This window comes from Struthio camelus, chromosome 3 (genome assembly GCF_040807025.1).
Source record: "Struthio camelus isolate bStrCam1 chromosome 3, bStrCam1.hap1, whole genome shotgun sequence".
NCBI lineage: Eukaryota > Metazoa > Chordata > Aves > Struthioniformes > Struthionidae > Struthio > Struthio camelus.
Window position 1 is genome coordinate 147,515,492 of NC_090944.1, and position 18,821 is coordinate 147,534,312.

General features: G+C 49.0%; 1 protein-coding gene across 1 annotated transcript in view; it reads right to left on the reverse strand.

The window, feature by feature from the left end:
* Positions 1–5,137: 5,137 nt before the first annotated feature.
* ACSS1 (acyl-CoA synthetase short chain family member 1) overlaps positions 5,138–18,821 on the reverse strand; it is a 42,804-nt gene continuing 29,120 nt past the window's right edge. The window contains exons 10-14 of the mRNA XM_068940837.1: positions 18,204–18,330; positions 15,948–16,075; positions 14,363–14,426; positions 13,740–13,858; positions 5,138–6,831 (exon numbers count right to left, since the gene is read on the reverse strand). Coding sequence (XP_068796938.1) covers positions 6,655–6,831; positions 13,740–13,858; positions 14,363–14,426; positions 15,948–16,075; positions 18,204–18,330 — 615 coding nt within the window. The 3' untranslated portion in view covers positions 5,138–6,654. The remainder of the gene's footprint in view (positions 6,832–13,739; positions 13,859–14,362; positions 14,427–15,947; positions 16,076–18,203; positions 18,331–18,821) is intronic.

Below are 18,821 nucleotides of genomic sequence, written 5' to 3' on the forward strand. Positions count from 1 at the left end.
AAATAATGATCTGTTCAGGCTTAGCTTAAAACCAGAAACTTGTTACTGAAATTAGTTATTGTGGCTGAAACTAGTAACAGAGAGGCCCTGAATGTACTTGGGTTAGGTGGGAAAACCGAGTCTCCATTTTACCAAGAAATTCTGTTAGTAAATACATCATTAGGGCAGCTGCAGCAGCAAAATGCAGAGTGAGGAGATGGGGAACTGCCTTTCTAGCCCTTTCATGGCTTGTAGTTCCAGGCGACCCTTGCCAGAAGGTTGCAGGAGCTGAGTGGCGTTGGAAGCTTCCCAGAAGCAGCCGCTGAACGTAACTGGAGTAGCAGCTAATGAGGATGCTCAATATCCGTCCCTGAATTACAGCCATAGTGTTATCCATATGGGATATGCAGGGGGTAAAACACAATCTTCCTCACTCCTTAATGGACAAGGCCCCTGCAGATGTTACTGGCATTTACAAATAACGCCCGGCACTTGGAAACGAATTCCTTCTCACTCTAATCTGCTAAGCTCTGGGACAGCTACATGCTCGCTTGCTGCATAACACCGTGTCTCATCTTCCCCCTGGACATCCCGTTTGCACCCCTCTTCCATTAGGGCTGGATGTGCACCCAAATGGGACAAAATAGAGAGCTTAGTAGCTGTACAAATCAATTAGTGATAATTAATTGTTCCCATTAATTGTTCTCTGTCTTTATCACACAGGTCAATGAGAGTAGAGCCCTGGGACCTCAGGATTCAAACTAGACTTGCAGCTGCAGCAGAAGTTTTCTGGCAGCAACTCGTTCCCTCTGAGTTACTGTTTAGAGAAAAGTAGCAAAGTAACACTGAGCAATTTTAGCACAGGCATTTGGACCACCAGCCGGCTCATCTTATTCTCATAAACTTGTTTGGTCTGTATTGACAAACCAAAATAATCAGGAAAGGCAGAAGCAAGTCTGAGAAACTGAAAAAAAACCAAACCTTTAAGGGATGGAGGATGAGGTACCTATGATGCAAAGCCAACCCATCATACAGAGATTTCTTTTAATAAAAATCTAAATACATAAATCATTGAAGAAACTGATTTTGGTAAAGGACAATAAATGTGTTTAAAGCATGGTTACAAGAAAGCACAATGAAATTAAGCACTTAGCATTAATATGTACAGCACAACCCTTATCTCTACAAAGAGGGACTTTCCTTTCCTAAAATTAAGAAAAGGCAGAGGAAGAAAAGGCACCGTGGCCGGGTCTCACTAGCATAACCAAGTGGGAGAACAAAACAAGCCCCGGTTGCAGAGGGATGTTAAGGTTTTATAACAACTAGCCTCTGCCACAACAGATAGACACACCATTATTCCTGGCAGGGATTACTTCCTTTACTAAGTATTTCTGTTTGCCCTTTATAACAAATTGCAGCATGTAAAACCAACTCTGGATCTCTTCTGATGAAGCTACAAATGCAATCTGGCAAATTATCCACACATGAATCTTGGACACAGAAAGGTTTAGCAGAGACCAGCAGTTCTGCTTTTCAAATTGAAGCAGCCATCCCCAAATTCATTCCACAGTGCCAGTGTAAACTCTTCCACATTACTTCCTCGCTGATTAGTGAAGATCAGCTCAAAAGGCAGCAGGCCCAGGGTCTTTTACAAACTACCTCCTTCCGAACCTTTCAAGAACTAAGGACAATCAGTCCCAGTCCTGCAGTCTGAACCACTCTCTGAGTGACCCTTTCACAACCCCCAAACCTGGGGGGACATGAGACAGCTGCACGCAAAGCAGAAAGCGCTGTCACATGCAGCAGTGCTGGCGGTCATGACGCCCAGGAGAAAACTCACCTCAGGCTCACACTGAAGATGCAATCACTGCAGTTAGCAGAGGTCACAGGGGAAAAGAAGAAAGGGGGAGTTCTCAGGCAAATTTTCTCCGGGAAATTTCATGTTTGGCAAAGTCGTCTACGAGCACCCTACGCAGTAAAGCGCAATCCTCTTCCTTTTGCGAGAAGTACCTGTTCCAAGCCTCTGCCTAGCTCTGTTTTCACCAGCAGCAGGGTGCTATTAGAGGAACCGAGCGGTGCGGGTACACTCACAAAAGTGCTGTTTTATGAGGCGAGCTGGGGGGCTGAGTCTGCCCAGCAGGAGCTGTGCACTGCAGACCACCACGTGCCAGAGGCAACGTGCTCTCCCTGAGCACCCCGGGAGGACTCTGAGCAGGCAGGCACCCCCAGGACCACATCTCAGCCTGGGAAACTCACAAGGAAGAACCAGAGAGCGACGCGTGGTGTTTGGATGGCACATGGCACTCTTGCACATGCTGGTGACAGGCAATTTTAGCAGAGGTGCTTGTGAGGCTTCACAAGTTCAGTTTGAGGCTTGTTCGTAGCTGCAGTCTGTCCACACCATAGCCGGCACAGCTGTGAGTTTGGCTGGGAGGCTGCAGTAAAACGGCCGGTCTGTAACCTCCTGGGCAGCTGCGGTCCCTAAGGCCGTGCAAGATGAGACAACACAGGTGCAGACATGGGAGCGCAGCAATCTCCCTTGTTCCCTGAGCAGATGAATTATATGGTGAACGTCTCAGTACAACAAACAACAAAGCTGCACGTTATTCCTCCCATGGGAGTCTCCAGGCAGTTCAGGGGAATTTGACCACGGGTCCGTGACAGCGTTTACAGGGTCATGACTTAGCATGGGAAACTTGAGGTTAACGGGAGAGTGAAATTCTATAAACGTAATACAGCAAATGCTTTCTTGACTAAAAGGAAACTGTGTAGTCTTGTTCAAAGGTCATCTTTTCTTTTCCACACTGTATTTCCAACCGTGTAGAGACAACTTGTTTAAACAAAGGAGTCTATTTTTTCTGTCAAAAGCATAAGCTCTTGGCTGCTTCCCTCTTGAAAAATCACTTAAGGGAGAGGGCCTTTTCTTTTGTAATGGCAATAGAGGATATATGTCGTGGCTGTCTCCTGAAATATTAACTTCCTGTCAACTCTATCAAATCTTGATCTGGGACTTCCCACAAAGGTCCACAGGGTCTCTACTCTTAAGCAGAACGGGCTACAATCAGAAGGATGGGAATGTTAAGGAAACATGATCTTCCCTACTGCATTACCCGGTCCCTAGAGAAAATGTAAATAAATAAATGCATTAAAAACCCCAACAAAAGCAGCTAGCGTACGCATAGGAATTCTGGGGTCTGAGACAACATACCTGTCTTTGAGAGCACACTGTACCACGAGCAGCTCGCTTCCCCGTTCAGCACCAGGATCTCTGCTGGCCAAAAAGCTCACCACTCCCCTCCCAGTCCTGCAGGGTCAATTAGCCAGCTCCTTCCCCTGTCTCCAGTTAGGGATATAGATCGTCCTTCCAGTACAGAGTCTCACTGGAAAAGCAGTGCTGCTCCACTTGAATTTAGCAGTAAGCCACCCCTCTAAAAGTACAGCAGAAGTTGGCTGTTCTGCCAATTACTCGGGTTTTGTGGGCCAAGTCACGCAGCTCCATGGAACTAAGCTGAGATAATAGTAAGACAGAGGCAGAACTGCAGAGCGGGACTCAGTGATTCCAGTCACAGTGCTGGAGCAGCGGTTAGCAGTCACCTGGCTTAGGCAGGTCAAGATGAAGTTCTGTCTTAGCCCTTGCAGCACGCATGCCCAGGATCAGTACCACACCCATGCTGGTGTATACCTTGAGCTTTTACATCCCCAAAGAGGAGAGGAATCCTCTACCTGTTAGGTTACGTGATAAAAAAACTCATCTGCGCACACACAAAGGAGCGTGGAAGAATACTGGCAAGTGGAAGGGATTACAGTAATACCCTGAGCCCCACGGGCTACGGTGGCACCCGTCACAGTGAGTCACCAGGAGCGTCTCCCCATCGCCTCCCAGACTGAGGGGGCGTCACTGCCTGGGGGTATGGGATACACTATAGGGTGGAGGGGAAGAGCATTTCAGGATTGCACAGAACTTACTATGGGATGTTTAGGAGAGAAATCAAAAGTAGGGGAAAGAGAGGGATCAACACAGCTTGGGGAGGAATAAGCACAGAAAAATTGAGGGATAAGGGGATAAAAGAGACCCACTGGCCATAAAACAGGTTGCTGGTGAGTATCTTGGTCTGGCCCATGCTCTGCATTTGATCAGTGCAGTTTGTCCTATTTTCTCATTAAACTCCACTTATATGTATTTTCCTGGGCGAGGGCGTCTCTCTTCTGTGTGCATGTGTGTGTGTGGAGGTCTAAGTGCCAGCAGCTGGAGTGGGACCACAAGTCACAGGGCACCTGCGTCTGTGATGCCAGTAACTGGAGTGCGTGAGGGTAAGTCAGCATGTGATTGCTACTAAATGCCCAGCCACAGGAGTTGGTTACGGGAGGGACCTGGGGAGTCAAGTAGGATCCATTTGCATGTGTGTTTGTCTGTCTGTCTCTAGGGGTGAAGCATCCGGGAAGAGCGAGGCTCAAAGCCCAGCTACTGGGGTATCCCAACATATGTGTGTATCTCTGCATGCACCTGTGGGCAAGGAGGTCTGTAGCAGCAGCTGGAGTGGGGCTGAGAGCCTCAGGGGCTCATATGTCCAGGTGCCAGCAACTGCGGAGAGAGGGGACCCAGAGGCCAGCTATAACTAGCCTGAATGTCTACGCCCAGCTATTCAAGAGATCCACATTGTACATACGTATATATTTCTTACTAACGGACCTTCATCCTGATCAGCCAGAGGGGGGGACATTGGCACCACAGCCATTGGTGCTGTGTGTGCCTGTCTGTGTTGATCAGTGTGGCCAACCGTGTTTATATGTATATATGTGTTGTATACATGTGTTTGTGTGTATGCCTACTGGGAATTCATACTCAGCCTCGTTACTGGCTGGCCCTAGGGGCATCGAGCTGCTGCAGCCTTGCCCGTATCAGACTGCTGGACTCAGCCGCCTCCTAACACTACCCTGCCTTCCTGGCATGCTCTTTGTGGCCTCTTCAACTGCTCAACCAACTTTAACCCAATTTGACAGAGGTGCAAAAGTCTGAAAGGCACTTAGTAACTACAGGTCTTCTCATGACCATCAGTGACCTAACAGAGGAGATCTACTAGTGAACTCTTAACAGCCCAACAATAAATAGTGCTTCAATCGAAATTTGTCCATGATAAAACACAAAAGAGTCCGGAAGTGAAACATTGAATATATTTGTTGCAATTCTGAAAGCAGCTGAAAGATGAGGACTATTTTGTTACAACAGTTCCTTGTTATCCTGAGGTTGCTGGTCAGAAATACTACCATCACCTTCCAGAAGGCACCTAAAAGGATTTGCTTTCTCCTTTTTTTCTGTGAATTGTGGGATTTGCACGTATCCCCGACAGTTAGCTCTTTAGAACATCAGCATGGTGGCATATGAAAGGGGCAGACATGGTAGGGCACAACTTGAAATAACAGCATTAGGACAGAACTTCTGACAGAAGAACCAACCTGTCTCCACACCAGGGTGCCTATCTCTGTTGGGGCAAACAAGACTACAAGTCATTTGGAAGTAGGCTAAAATAACCATTGCTTTAACCATTGTTTGGTCACAAATAACACAGTTCAGACAGTCACCGTGAACCCTCCAGCACTGCAGCAAGAGGGAGACAGATCCCCCCCCTGCTCCAAATCTCTCTCTCAGCTTTAAAACCCTCTTGAGCACTTCAGGATTCTGCTCCCCAAAGCTCCTCTGAGAGACAGCAAAGCAAACATCGTCCCCTTTCACAGGGGCTCCGAGAAACAAAGGCACCCATGTAAACCATCAACCAATAACAGAGATCTACTAGTTGTAGGTCACCTCGCCTGATCTGCGAAAGTGAACCACAATGGGACAGCAGTGACCCAAATGGCACCACCAGTGGGGAAGAGGAAGGTCACTTTAAAAACCCAGCTGATGATCTGTTTCTCAAGGCGGAATAAAAGCACTTAGGACCAAACCGCTCCTACACTACTGGCAATGCGCTGGGGACATGGAGGACTCTAGGGAAAGGCTCAGTCTTGTAGCACCAACTGCTAGTACCGCGTTGGCCCAGGAGGGACATGAAGGGACACAGACTCACCATCTTGGGCAAACAAGTCCTTGCAAGAAAAGCCCAAGGAGGTATCAGAACAAATGGGTAACAAAAAGAGAAAATTATCAAATCAGATTAGCCATGCCCTTCTCATTCCCCTATTAACACATGGGAAATATCTACTAGAATGCCCACCGTTGCTGAAAAGGCACCAGAGTTGCAGGTAAGTACAACTACTTGAACTTGGATATCCAAGCTGATGTAAACATTGAAGAAGTGAATTCCAGGGCTACTTTTAAAACAGCAAAAGTATGGTATAAAACCTTTCCCTATACAAGAACGTTAAAATGAGAAATATTAATATCTTCACTTTGCTTCAGCTACTCTTAATTTCATCATAGCCAATAGAAACCCCAACAGCTGTTCTAGATCAGGCCTAAAAGCAACGAAAGGGAGCTCAGGTACAGCAAATTGATTAGGCAAGACTGCAGATTGCTCCTAGCTCAGGACATCTCGAGTGATGTTGTGCAGGAGGAAATCTTGTTCTTCTAGAAGGAAACAGAGTTTTGCAAAAAACAGCAAGAAAAAAACCATGCTGTTTGCCCGGTTATTTGAGACCCTCTGCATTGCCAGAGGACAGAAACTCCAAAGCTGCCTGCTAGGAAGAACTCTTCTCCTTTTTGTATTTCTGGTAAGCATCCAGTATCTCTGTGATGACGCTTGGATCATCGAGCGTGGTGGTATCTCCCATGTCGCTTGACTGTTCGACTACCACTTTCCTGAGCAGCCTTCTCATGATCTTCCCTGATCGAGTTTTGGGAAGGCGTTTCACCACCTGCAGAAAGAGGAAGGAAACACCTGTATTAGAACCAGGATCCTGCTGGATATCAGGGCCCAGGGCACATCCTCCTTTTAGGCTTTACCACTGGCCCCCTGCCTGTGCCTCATGGCAGCCGTGCAGCAGCTAGGTCTGCGCCAAGCCTTCTGCCTCCACAAGTCTGACCCAGACCCGAATCCGCCAGCTCGGCTTCCTGGCCTGACCTTGGACCTACCCCATCACTACGGACTTGCCAGGTGATCACTGGCATGTGTCTGATCCTGACCCAACCTGCCACTCTGCATCCTGGCTCCTCGCTGGTGAGGCCACCGCTCACATCTGCCTTGTTATCACGCTCTGCTCACACCTCACCTTCCCTCGCGGAGCAGCCAGCCCTCGCTGTTTCCGGACAGGTAGCTCAGGCCATCTTGAGCCCCGAGCTGAGCGCTATGGGGCCAGGCCCTCGGGCTACGCGGGGGGCTGCCCCGCGGCTCCCCCTGAGCCAAGCACCAGGCCTCAGGCTGTGTCAGGGGCTGCCCCGGAGCCTCCCCACAGCTTCAAAATAACTTCCAAATTCTGCAGGAAGCTGCTGTTAACACGCAGGCGCAGGTCGCAGCCCTGCAGGCATCTGGAATGTTCCCTGTCACCAGAGCGACCACTGCCCCCCTGCTTCCTGAGCCGTCTGATGATGGAGATCGAGCGAGGTTATGAGGATTTAGTAGTCAGATGCAGCTAACGTGCACTGCCTACCCAGGGGCCTGCCCAAGATACCAGCCGCTCAGAAGTAGTAATATCGCAACTCTCATGGCCGACCCTAGATTGGGTCAGTCCCTATATGAAGCACAATGACCCTGCTGGCCAGGACCTGATGCTATCCTCTGCTGTGGAGCTTTGTTTGGGGGACCTCAACCATACCGTTGCAGCTGAGACAGCCTTGCTGCAGCTTCAGCTACACAGCTCACGTTCATGACATTGGCCGCAGACTGACTCGGGCGGGGGGGAAATAAGTCCTTATGGCCACTACAGGTTAGGGCTGACTGAGGCTTTCAGAGATGGGATGGCCAGGGCGGACTCTCCTAGAGCCTGGGGCAGCTCTCCGACCTGGCTCGCGTTCTGGAAAGGTGCCCAGCAGTGTGCCAGTGAGAGCGAACCTGCACCCTCAGCGGTGCTGGGCCATGCTCTGCACCCCGTCCCTTGCTATCCCAAGCAGAGGAGCCCATGGAGGTGGGGGCCACTGGCCTGCGCTCCTTGCCCCAAAAGCAAGGAGAGAGAGAAAGGAGGCGTGTTTTTATCGTGGCAAGAAAGGTCATCACACTGCCACCTGCCCAAGCAAACCTCTTGCTTCCTCAGTGCTGGACACTCATTTACCCCAACTGCAGCCAAGTGGGCATAGAGAGGGGCTGTGCTTATTCAAGTTTCACCTCACAATATCCCTTATCCTTACCCTGCAAGGTGGGCATACCTTCCCAGTGGATCTCTGGCGGACTCTGGGGCCTTCTACAGTTTTGTGGTCTCTGAATTTGCCTGGGGCACCCCATTCTGCACCCAACCCCAGCCCACTCAGCCACTGTCACTGTTACAGACAGGAGGAAAAGCCAGGGAGTCCATCACCCATGAGACTGTTGCCCTCAGGGTAACTGCAGCATCCAGGCACTCAGAGAGTCTGTCCTTCCCCACTCTGCTCATCTCCCTCTTTCCCACCATCCTTGGGCTGCTCTGGTTACAGAAGCACAACCCTGTCACTGACCAGCAGCTGGGATCTTTGGCTTCCCTGCGGGAAGGGAAAACCAGGGTCCGAGGGCAGCAGCCTGTCCCAAGCGCTGCCGAGGGACTGCTCCCTCTGTGACAGGGCTCTGCATGGGCTAGTCCCGAGATTCCTGCGTTTCTGGCTACACACCGTTTGAGCAGTTGTCTGGCCAAATGACTGCCACAGCCTTGTCCGCTGCTGAGAGCCCTACCCCAGCCTCTGGGAGGACTGCAGTGGAGGATCATGCTCATGCCATAGCCATGCTCCGTATGACAACCCAGATCATGACTGTGCCTCTGCTGTGGCCACTGGACCACTGCAAACACCACTGGCAGACGAATACAGTGACTCTGCTGACGACTTTGAGAAAATGAACACTGCTGCCCCATTGCTTCTATGGCTGCTCCACTGAATTGATCCCAGGAAAAAAGGTGCCTTTTGGGCGCATCTATACCTTGTCACGCCTTGAATTAGCAGCCCTCGGGAAGTATATTAAGGATAACTTGGCATGTGGATTCATCCACCCCTCCACACACCCCTATATTTTTCATCAAAAATAAGGATGAGGATCTCCAGACCTGCAGAGTTTATATAAGACAAAGCAACATCATGGGTGAAGAACTGGCACCCCCTGCTTCTCATGCCAGAAGTCTTTAAACGACCGCAGGAGGCTCACTGGCTCAACAAAGCTGGACCTGTGGGGGGCATACAGTTTGCTCCAAATCTAGCAGTGGGATGAGTGGAAAACTTTTTTCTGCACCAGATACAGCCACTATGAGCATCTGATGATGTCTTCTGATGTCCGCAATGCACCTGCCACCTTGCAACATTTTGTGAATGATGTCCTAAGGTACTTGCCTGATAACTATGTTGTGGCACACCTGGATGACATCTTGATATTTTCCGCCACTCAAGACATGCATTCAGACCATGTCTGGGAGGTCTTGAGCTGACTGCAATGGCATCAGCTCTATACTAAATGAGAGAAGTGCTCCTTCCACCAGTAGAGGATGCAGTTCTCTGGTTACCTGGTGGGCACCAATGGCTGGCATATGGATCCTAAGAAGATCGAAGATGTCGTAAGCTGACAATCCCCTTCTACCGTGCGGCGAGGTGTAGAGGTTCATAGGACTTGCCAGTTTCTATTGATGGCTTATAAAAGGCTTTCCAGTATTGTAGCTCCTGTAACAGTGCTCACCAGGAAGGGTGGTTCATTTCCAGCGGACACCCAAAGCACAAGTGGGTTTTGAGAAACTGAATTGGGCATTCACCTCACCCGCATCAAGTCCATCTAGACTCCAGATGGCCTTTCATTGTGGAAGCAGATGGCTCAGACAGAGCCACAGGGGCCATCCTCTCCCAGAAGGCTGGCCCTAAGCAGGAGCAAGACCCCTGTGCCTTTTTCTCTCATCAGCTCGGTCCCACTGAGAAGAATTACAGTATCTGAGACAAGCAGTCAAGGCTGCATTTAAAGAGTAGTGGCACCTCCTTGAAGGAGCAGAAGTGACAGTGGTGGGGTGCTGACTCACCCCCATAGCCTGGAACACTATTGAGGGACAAAGTGCCTCTCTCCCCAACTCACCCACTGGGCCTCCTCCTTTTCACGCTTCCCCTTCACATACCAGCCAGAGAAGCAGAATGGAAAGGCAGGTACCTTTTCATGGAAGGACAGCCCCAACTTAGATGCAGACCTCGGGCATGAACCCCCTGCTGTTATCTGTTGTTTGTTCAAGACTTTATTGCGGCCACAGCAGAGAATGAGCTCATTAGTGAAGTCTGTCAGGCCACTGCAAATGACCCACTCTTGGCATGGCACCCCTCAGCATGCAGGAACAGGACGGCTGCCGATACCCAGGGAAGGCTGCTGTACATCCTGCGGGGTCCATTGTGAACACAGGTTCTTCATCAATGCCATACTACACCTGCACGAAAACTGGGGGCCACTGGAAGACACGGTACCTAGCGGTGGCCCACAGGATGAACAGATGTGACCAGCTATTGCCGGGTCTGTGAAACATGCGCTTACACCGAAAGACCTTGACAGAGATCACAGGGTCTCTTGCAGCCCCTCCCCACCCCTAACTGGCCATGGCAGTTCATGTCCATCAGTTTCATAGCAGAACTGTCCCCACCTTGCAGGGGAACACAGCCATGCTGGTGCCTTTGGACCTGTTCACTAAAATAGCTCACAAACCTGCCTCTTCTTTCACCAACTCCAGACCAACAGTGAATGAGTCAGATCCTGGAACAGGATTGCATTGCAGCAACTTCCTCCAAGAGGACTGGGTTGCCCTTCTCCCATTGGCAGTTTGCTTAAAGCAGTAACACGGATGTATTCACACTGCATATGCCATTCTTCACTAACTTTGGTATCCACCCCATAATCATCCAGCCACACTGGCTGCCTCGCGTGTACCTGCAGCTGGTGATCTCTTTGCATAGCTCCAACAAGTCCACACCCACCTTATAACACAGTTGGACAAGGCCAAAAGAGCCTATAAGAGGCAAGCGGACCAAGGGCATCACCTAATTACAGTCTCTTCTATTGGTGACCAGGTTGGGCTATCAAGTGAGCAAATCCAGACCATCTGCCAGTCTGGACCACAGTTACGTGGGGCCTTTCACCACTGTGGAGCAAGTCAATGCAGTTACCTATCATCTGGAGCTTCCAGGATCCATGAAGCTCCAATCCATCCAGTCTTTCACATATCCCTCTTAAAGCCTCCTCATCAGGACCCTTTCCATCGCCAGCCCATCCCCGCCCACAGTCATGGTGAGAGGGCGGCCAGAGTATCACCTAAAGCAGATTTTGGACTTTAAACCCATTTAGGGAAAGCTTCACTATATCTCATTGATTGGCAGGGACACAAACCTGAGGAGCTCTCCTGAAAACTGGCAGACAATATGCATGTGCCATTTCACAACAAGTACCCCTCCAAACAAAGACCTTTGTAAGATGGGGGGGACACACTTTCTTGAGAGGTGGGGCTGCTGTCAGGGCCTGAAGCACTTCCTCTTTCTATAAGTTTAGTTGGCTAAGTTAAAGACCTTGGCTGAGTCCAAGGTCAGCTTCTTTGCTGATAAGAGCTGTTATGAAGAAAGCTAGAAGCAAGGGCCTGCCCCTCCTTTCCCTTAGGAACTGCTTTTAAGCTGAGGCTGTAATGCTGGCCCCTACAGACTTGCCAGGTGATCACTGGCATGTGTCTGACCCTCACCTCTGTCTCTGGCCCTGATCCTGACCCAACTTGCCACTCTGCATCCTGGCTCCTTGCTGGTGAGGCTACTGCTTGCACCCGCCTTATTATCACACTCTGTTCACACCTCACCTTCCTTTGCAAAGCAGCTGGAAACCACACTGCAATTTAGCTGAACTATCCTAAACCTGGTGCTATCTCATGGCCAGAGCTCCTTTAAGGGTCCTGGGAACTACTAGACCACTGAGCACATTAGCTTATGTCCAAGAGATGGAGTATTGCTAGCATTCCTTCTGTTATAAAGTTTATTCTTATTTAAGTAGATTTTTTTTCCCTCCTTTACTCATTGCTGTGTATCTCCAGGTTGGGTGCTGCAGGATGAGTAGCCCTCTGGAAAATCAGGCCATGATTATGCTGTTAACTACTGAACTGGAAACCTAGTTATAGCCCACCTATGCTTGAAAATTCAGGCACTGATGATGACACAGTTCTCAGCATACTTTACCAATACTAACATTCACATCCCCATTTATAGGGCAGGAATATAAAGCACACAATACTGCAGGCCAGCTACGAGGTCCCCTGCTCAAGGGATAACTCAAGTTTGCAGATGTCTCTCTGCCTGATCACATCTGTCATCCTACACTGTTTCCCTCATAGCCAGGTGAGCATTAAGTGTCTTTGATATGCTCCCTACAAAGGGCTTAGCAGCAGATTCAAAGGCATTAGTACACACTTGAGCCTGGCACTCCAAGGCATGGAGCAGAGGCACTACCAGGTCTCACGTCTTGCTGTACAACCAGGCCAACAAGCTAGAAAACTCCAAAGCATTAACTGCCAACATGCAGGGAAAGAGCTGTAGGACTTCTCCGTACGACCATCCCCCCAAATCCAGGGAAACAGGGTTGCTACTGCAGCGAACACCTGCAAGTTCTAGGAGCTGCCCCACTGCACCAAGGAGGTCCTAGGCTGTTCCAATTCAAATAAGCCACCCGTGCCCGCTACTCTTGTATTTCATAACCTGTATCTCAGGGTCCACTTTCCAGCACATGGGTAAAGCAGAGCCCCTCTAGTAAGTGGTCATGCCACTACTTCCAGGCAGGTAGTAGAGAGGGGGATGGATGCAGAAGGGCCTCAGTGGGATGGCTGAGGGGTAACTTTCTGCACTCACTCCAAACTGCTTGAAAAGGGAGGTGCTTGGAGGTGATCAGGCTGAATCAGAGCCCTGATTTCATCAGTGCTCTCACAATCAGGCTGAACAGCTCTCAGAGCTGTGCAACAGAAACAGCCAGTGCTCATCGACTTTGTATTGATGCTAAATATTGATGCAAAATAGGTAGGGGGTAGAAAGCATCACTCTGCCCTTCAGTGGCATCGGAGGTTGTGGTCTTTCTCTACAATTTGCAGGGTTTTATCTGATCCCTTGCCCAGGGCCATAGAGATCAGTGCTATGTTGCTTCAGCATGGGGTTAGCTGAGGGCAAGATCTGCATGGAGTAGCAATGCTGCAACGCCGTGAACAGGAACGGCAAGCACACCTTAAAGCACAGGGTGGGCCTGGGGCTCCCCTTTGCCAGAGCTCTTCCCAAGAAAGGTGCTCTCAAGCCCTCTCTGTGCAACCCATTTAAATGGTTGTTCAATATTTGGCTCAGACAGGCAGCCTCGGGGTTGCTCTAAAACACAGTCTGCCGCAGCCACATGGAGAAGCTACTCTGCAAGCTGGAGCAGCTGTAATATCCTAGCCACCCCTCCGGGTCCCTGCTGATCCCCAGGCACACAGGGGAAGCATAGTAAAACAACTGCATGTGGCTGTGCAGAGGGCAAAACGTGCCCTCTGCTACCCAAGGATCCCTCTAGTTAGTTCAGTTTTACTGTTCCTTTGCCCTCCCAGAGAGGGAAAAAAAGCAGCTCTGCAGACAAGAGGGCAAGACAAGAGTTAAATGTGGCTATTCCTGCTCCTGGTCCCAGTTACAGTCTCCTACTTACCAGAATGTGGTCAGGCACAGCATACTTTGCTATCTTGGAAGCCACTATGGTTTTGAGCTCTTCTTTGACACGATCTTTATGAGGTGTCTCTTCCTTTACCACTATGAAAGCAAAGGCACCTGGAGGAAAAACGAGCAAAAGCCATATACCTCATATTAGAACCTGACTGACCAAAGTCCCAAGAGCAGGGATGTTCACTTGAATGCGGAGGTATTCCTACGTTCCCAAGAGAACCAGAGATCCTGTCCACAAAGGAAGGGAGTAAGGTGCCAGCCCGCAAACGATGGCCTGGCCTTGTCCCAGCATCTGTGGACCAGACAGTAATCTCAGTGACAATGACAATTCAACGGAAAACACCAAAGTGTAATTGGGATTAAAACCTGGCCAGCAAAGATCAATTCAACAGCCATGAAAGTCACTGTGTGTCCCTAAGCTGGGTGCAGGTATTGCTCCCTAAACTCTTTTGGCACATTCTATTTACATACAGGGTCGAGCCATACCAGTCAACCTAACGAGATGGATAGTTGCCCTCCTGTTCCCTAGGCCACACCCAACAGACAGCCCAGGTGACAAATTAAGTAAAGCATACATATGTGTCGCATCAGATGCTGATTTTCACTTACCTTCTCCTTTGATCTCATGTGGATAGCCAATCACAGCTGTCTCAGGGACTTCTGGGTGATCAGCCTTCACAAAAAGGAAAACAAAAATATATGGAGCGTAAAAACTGGTTCAAGCCCTGCAAAATTTGTGCCAGCCGCTGTAGGAACAAAACACCTTGCCACATCTCTGAGGAGCTTGTCAATCTCCCCTTGGCCAGATCCTGCCCTAAACACAATAGGAACACTAGATCCCACCTTCATTCTGCATGGTCAGCTGATGTGACCACGGCCACGTCCCAAGAGTAGCATTTACTCACTGGAGTAGCCCTGTTTTTAAACACAGAAATACACACTCTTACGTACATAAGAGTGCTAACCCCAGTGCACACCAAGCTGAATTTGCAGCAGCTCCAAAACTGCTTTGTTTTTCTTTGTCTCTGCTCTTGTGTGTGCTTGGCTACAGTCTCATCAAGTGGTGGTTGGCCATGGCCAAATCCCAAGTAAAACCAGTCCTGCATTGCTCTGTGCCACAGGGAACTATCTCCAGCAGAGCAAGTGTGAAGCTGCCAGCAGTGCAGTCCACAGTTGACTGGCGTATCAGTGTCCAAAGCACAGAAGAAGGCAGGAAGAATCAGGCCTCTTTGTCTTCCTGCAAGAGGAGGAAAGGGTGTTCTGCTGAATGCTCCACAACAGTGATTTACTCTGCTACTCCTCAGAATTTAATTTGACACTCTTCTGCAGTAAGATGATGGTGTGGCTGTACAGACTGGGAGAAACAGCAGATCTGAATCAAACACCAAGACTGGATTATGCTGTTTTACATTAGATTAAAATATGAAAGAAAACATTGCAGAGCAACATAAATACATAAACACATATGTGCATACACACACATACGTATAGTGGGAGAGGAAGCGGATCCTATAGCCATGAATGGAACACAACACAGCCAAGAAATTCATTCACAGAGGAGACCATAGAATCCTATCTGCCATGTAAACACAGCTCAGGTTTATCAACCATGTGCCATTTGCAAGCAAGGCACATAATACAGAAATAAAAATTCAGGTCAAGCTTTGAAGGACTTTTTGTTTTCAGTTCCCTGAGCTAATATCATTTTCTCTCTAAATGATAGGCTAGTTCCGCAGCTGACGTAAATCAAGGCTGCTTCAGATTTAACACTGCTGAATTCTCAGGCATACTCAGCTACTACAGACGAGCACGAACCACAGATTTGGGAAAGAAAGGTTAGTTGTTAGCTCAGGGGATGGAACAAACAGGACAGGCTGTCCCATACAGAGACTCCACCAGCATCCACAATTACAACTGCAACAGTACAAAACCACTGAGGAGAAACACAGCTCTGATGGTTCGACTGCAGGGACTGCCCATGGTGTGACTCCTTTCTCCCTTGCTTATTTGTGATCTGCTTACTAAGAGGACCGTTTCTTTCTGCACATTCGCTATTCATTATTCATCAAGCTGTATGTGTGGAGGGGGAGGGGTTCAAAGGCAATGCTGTTACCCCAAACTACAGTTTCTTTCAAAGGGTCTACCCTGTCCTGCTGATCTGCCCTGTCATAGGACCTCTCTGCCTGCAACTTACCATAGCATCTTCTATCTCTGCCGTCCCAAGCCTGTGTCCACTGATGTTAATGACATCATCCATGCGCCCCGTTATCTGGTAATAGCCTTTCTCAGTCCTGTAAGCACCATCGCCAGTGAAGTAGTAACCTACAGCAAAGACACGTGGGTGATCAGCAGTGAGAAGCGAGCAACCTACTGCTTCAGGCTTGGATGCAGGACAGATCATGCTCCAGGACAGCTAGGAGGGCAGGTGAATCAGGCAGAGCGCTGGGTCTCCCAAGTTTGGGGTCCATATCCTGTCACATGTCATTACCCACTTCTCTCTGCCACCCCCAACTTTCATCTGCGCTGCCTCAGCAGTGGCTGGCTCCTAGTAAGTGCCTGGGCAGCACCGAGATAGCGGAGTTCAGATCCCGGCCAAGATGGGCAAGATCACTTTATGCAATCAGCAGCAATCACTAGCTGATGTCACTGTGGTAGATTCGAGCCCAGCAACGCAACTGTCATTACACAGTGACACAGTTGAATTTATACAACCAAGGAGAGCTCGCTCAGCTCCCTACGCTGTGCATGCCCGCAGCTGCACAGCAACTGTGTGCCCTGGCTTAGCGCATATAGCTCAAAGGTAAAACCATTCCAAATGCCATCTGCCATAGGCAGGTATTCAAACTCAGGTCTGCTAACTACACCTCGGTGCTCATGGCACACTGCAGCCGTTCAGCTGAAAAGACACGGTTCTACTAGATTTTATACATGGCAATATTTCCAACTTCTTTAATCATTTCTATTGGGACTGATGAAAAGTCATTTCCTCTTCTGGCTCTGAAGACACAGATCCCAGACAAAGGTCCCTTTCTAGCATACTAGCATGGCAGAACCACTGCTATCAGATTAGCTGAATTAAGATAGGGATAGGCATGGGGTTTGGAGAGTTTAAAAGTCTGATGAAAAATCTCAATTTGATGAGAGACTGCTGAATTCTGGATCATGGGGATTTGCTTCTAACACTGTAACTTGTAAACACTGGGTACTCGAGGAATCACGACTGGTTGTCTTACAGAGAGGCAGAGAGACAGGGAGACAGTGACAGATCTGGGAACAGAAACCGACTGCCTGACCTCCCTCTCCACGCTTTCTCTTCCGGGACACAGTCGCTTCTTATTACCGCTTATTAAGAGCACATTTACACTTCTGTACTAAGCTCTGCAATCTCTGTGGAAGCCTGACCACACAGCAGTATACACAAAGCTAGCTTACTGTCAACAGCCCAGCTGCCACAAGCTCGGGGGGACAGCTAGGAGAATCTCTTCCAAAAGACGCTCTGAAAAAATCTCTGTGGACCCAGAAAACTTGCAATCCCTCCACAAGAGAATGAAAAGGACCCAACCCAGTGGTTCCAACACACTGCAGAGTCACTGAGGGCATGCCTGGTGACACAGACTGCGGGCTCTTCACCAGAGCCATGTCCACCTCTGAACTGCTCCTGTGACACTTCTCAGCTGCAGATAGTAACAGTGCAAGCAACAGGCAGCTAGCGCTGTGACATCTGAAGGCAGCTCTTGCCAGGACCTATTACTGGTTAGTTCATGGACCTTCAGTCACGTTCCCCACCCTTCCAAATCAATTGAGGAACTATCAGCCCATCTTAAATTTATCACCAGCAATTCAGATGCAAACACGTAGTGAGTAATAAGGAAATAAGGGCTCATTCGATGTCTTCCATATTAGTTTCCCATTCTTACTCTCTGCCTCATTTTGTACAACTTGGAGGATTGTCTCTCTGATTCTTTCCTATCTTCAATGTTTCCCAAGCCCTTTCAGCTGCTCCTCTGAGGGAAGGCAGTGGTCTTGTCCAATCTCCCACAAGGATTTTCCCCTGCCACTTCTAATTACTTGCCAGATACAATTTGACCATGTTTAAAAAGGAAGGACAGAATACAAGCTGTGACAGCAAGCAGGAGATCCAATGACACAGGAGGTACTTTGCCACCCTATGATCCTATCTCCCAGTGAGACACTGAACGGCCCTAGAGAAAGGGTATCTGGGCTGGTATTCTAGACATTACAATTTTCCAAATAATACATTCCTTTTTGACAGCTAAAAGGGTCAACGCCATCTAGGATCATAGAGTGAATATTTGTAACATGTGACACACTAAATTTTAGCAACCCCCAAGAACTGGCTCCAGCACAGGAAAAATCACAAAGCACTGCTGAAAATACTTAGTCCACTTATACTGCAGGGCAAACTGTCTTCTCTTGACACACTCCTTACCTGGGTAGACTTTGAAATAGGCATCAACAAATTGCTGGTGATCTCCATAGATGGTTCTCGCCATGCCAGGCCACGGCTGGGCAATGCAGAGCGCACCAGACACATCATTGCCCTCTATAACCTTTCCCTGCAGGTTCAAGCACAAGAAGGATGATCAAGTGTACAAAGTAGAAAAAGCAAGTGCTTCTGAGTCATTAGCCTGGCAAGAATCACCCCACTGCTCAGTGCAGACTGCAAGTGGAGGGCCACGTGTGGATAAAGCAAATCCACTAGTGGAACTACTACACACCAGCTGCACCAAGCCTTCCCTCGCCCCCTGAGGCCAGTAGCACAGCAGATAGGACAGTTATCAGACTGAAAGAAAAGTGTGTCCTGCAAGTCTCCTGAGGGGAAGACCAGAAGAGATGACAGCAAATACGTGCCCACCAGCAAGAGGACGCCTGCGATGAGGCTAGCAGGAAAGTGCTTAGACCACTGTCTTCTCCTTTAGCTTTTGTGAACTGCCACATCCCCTTATTAAACAGTTTACTAAGGGGATTCCACATTATACTCTTTAACAGGGCACTGGAGTGCAGATGGGAATCGCTTAGCACAGCTTCACAGACCATCATCAGTTCT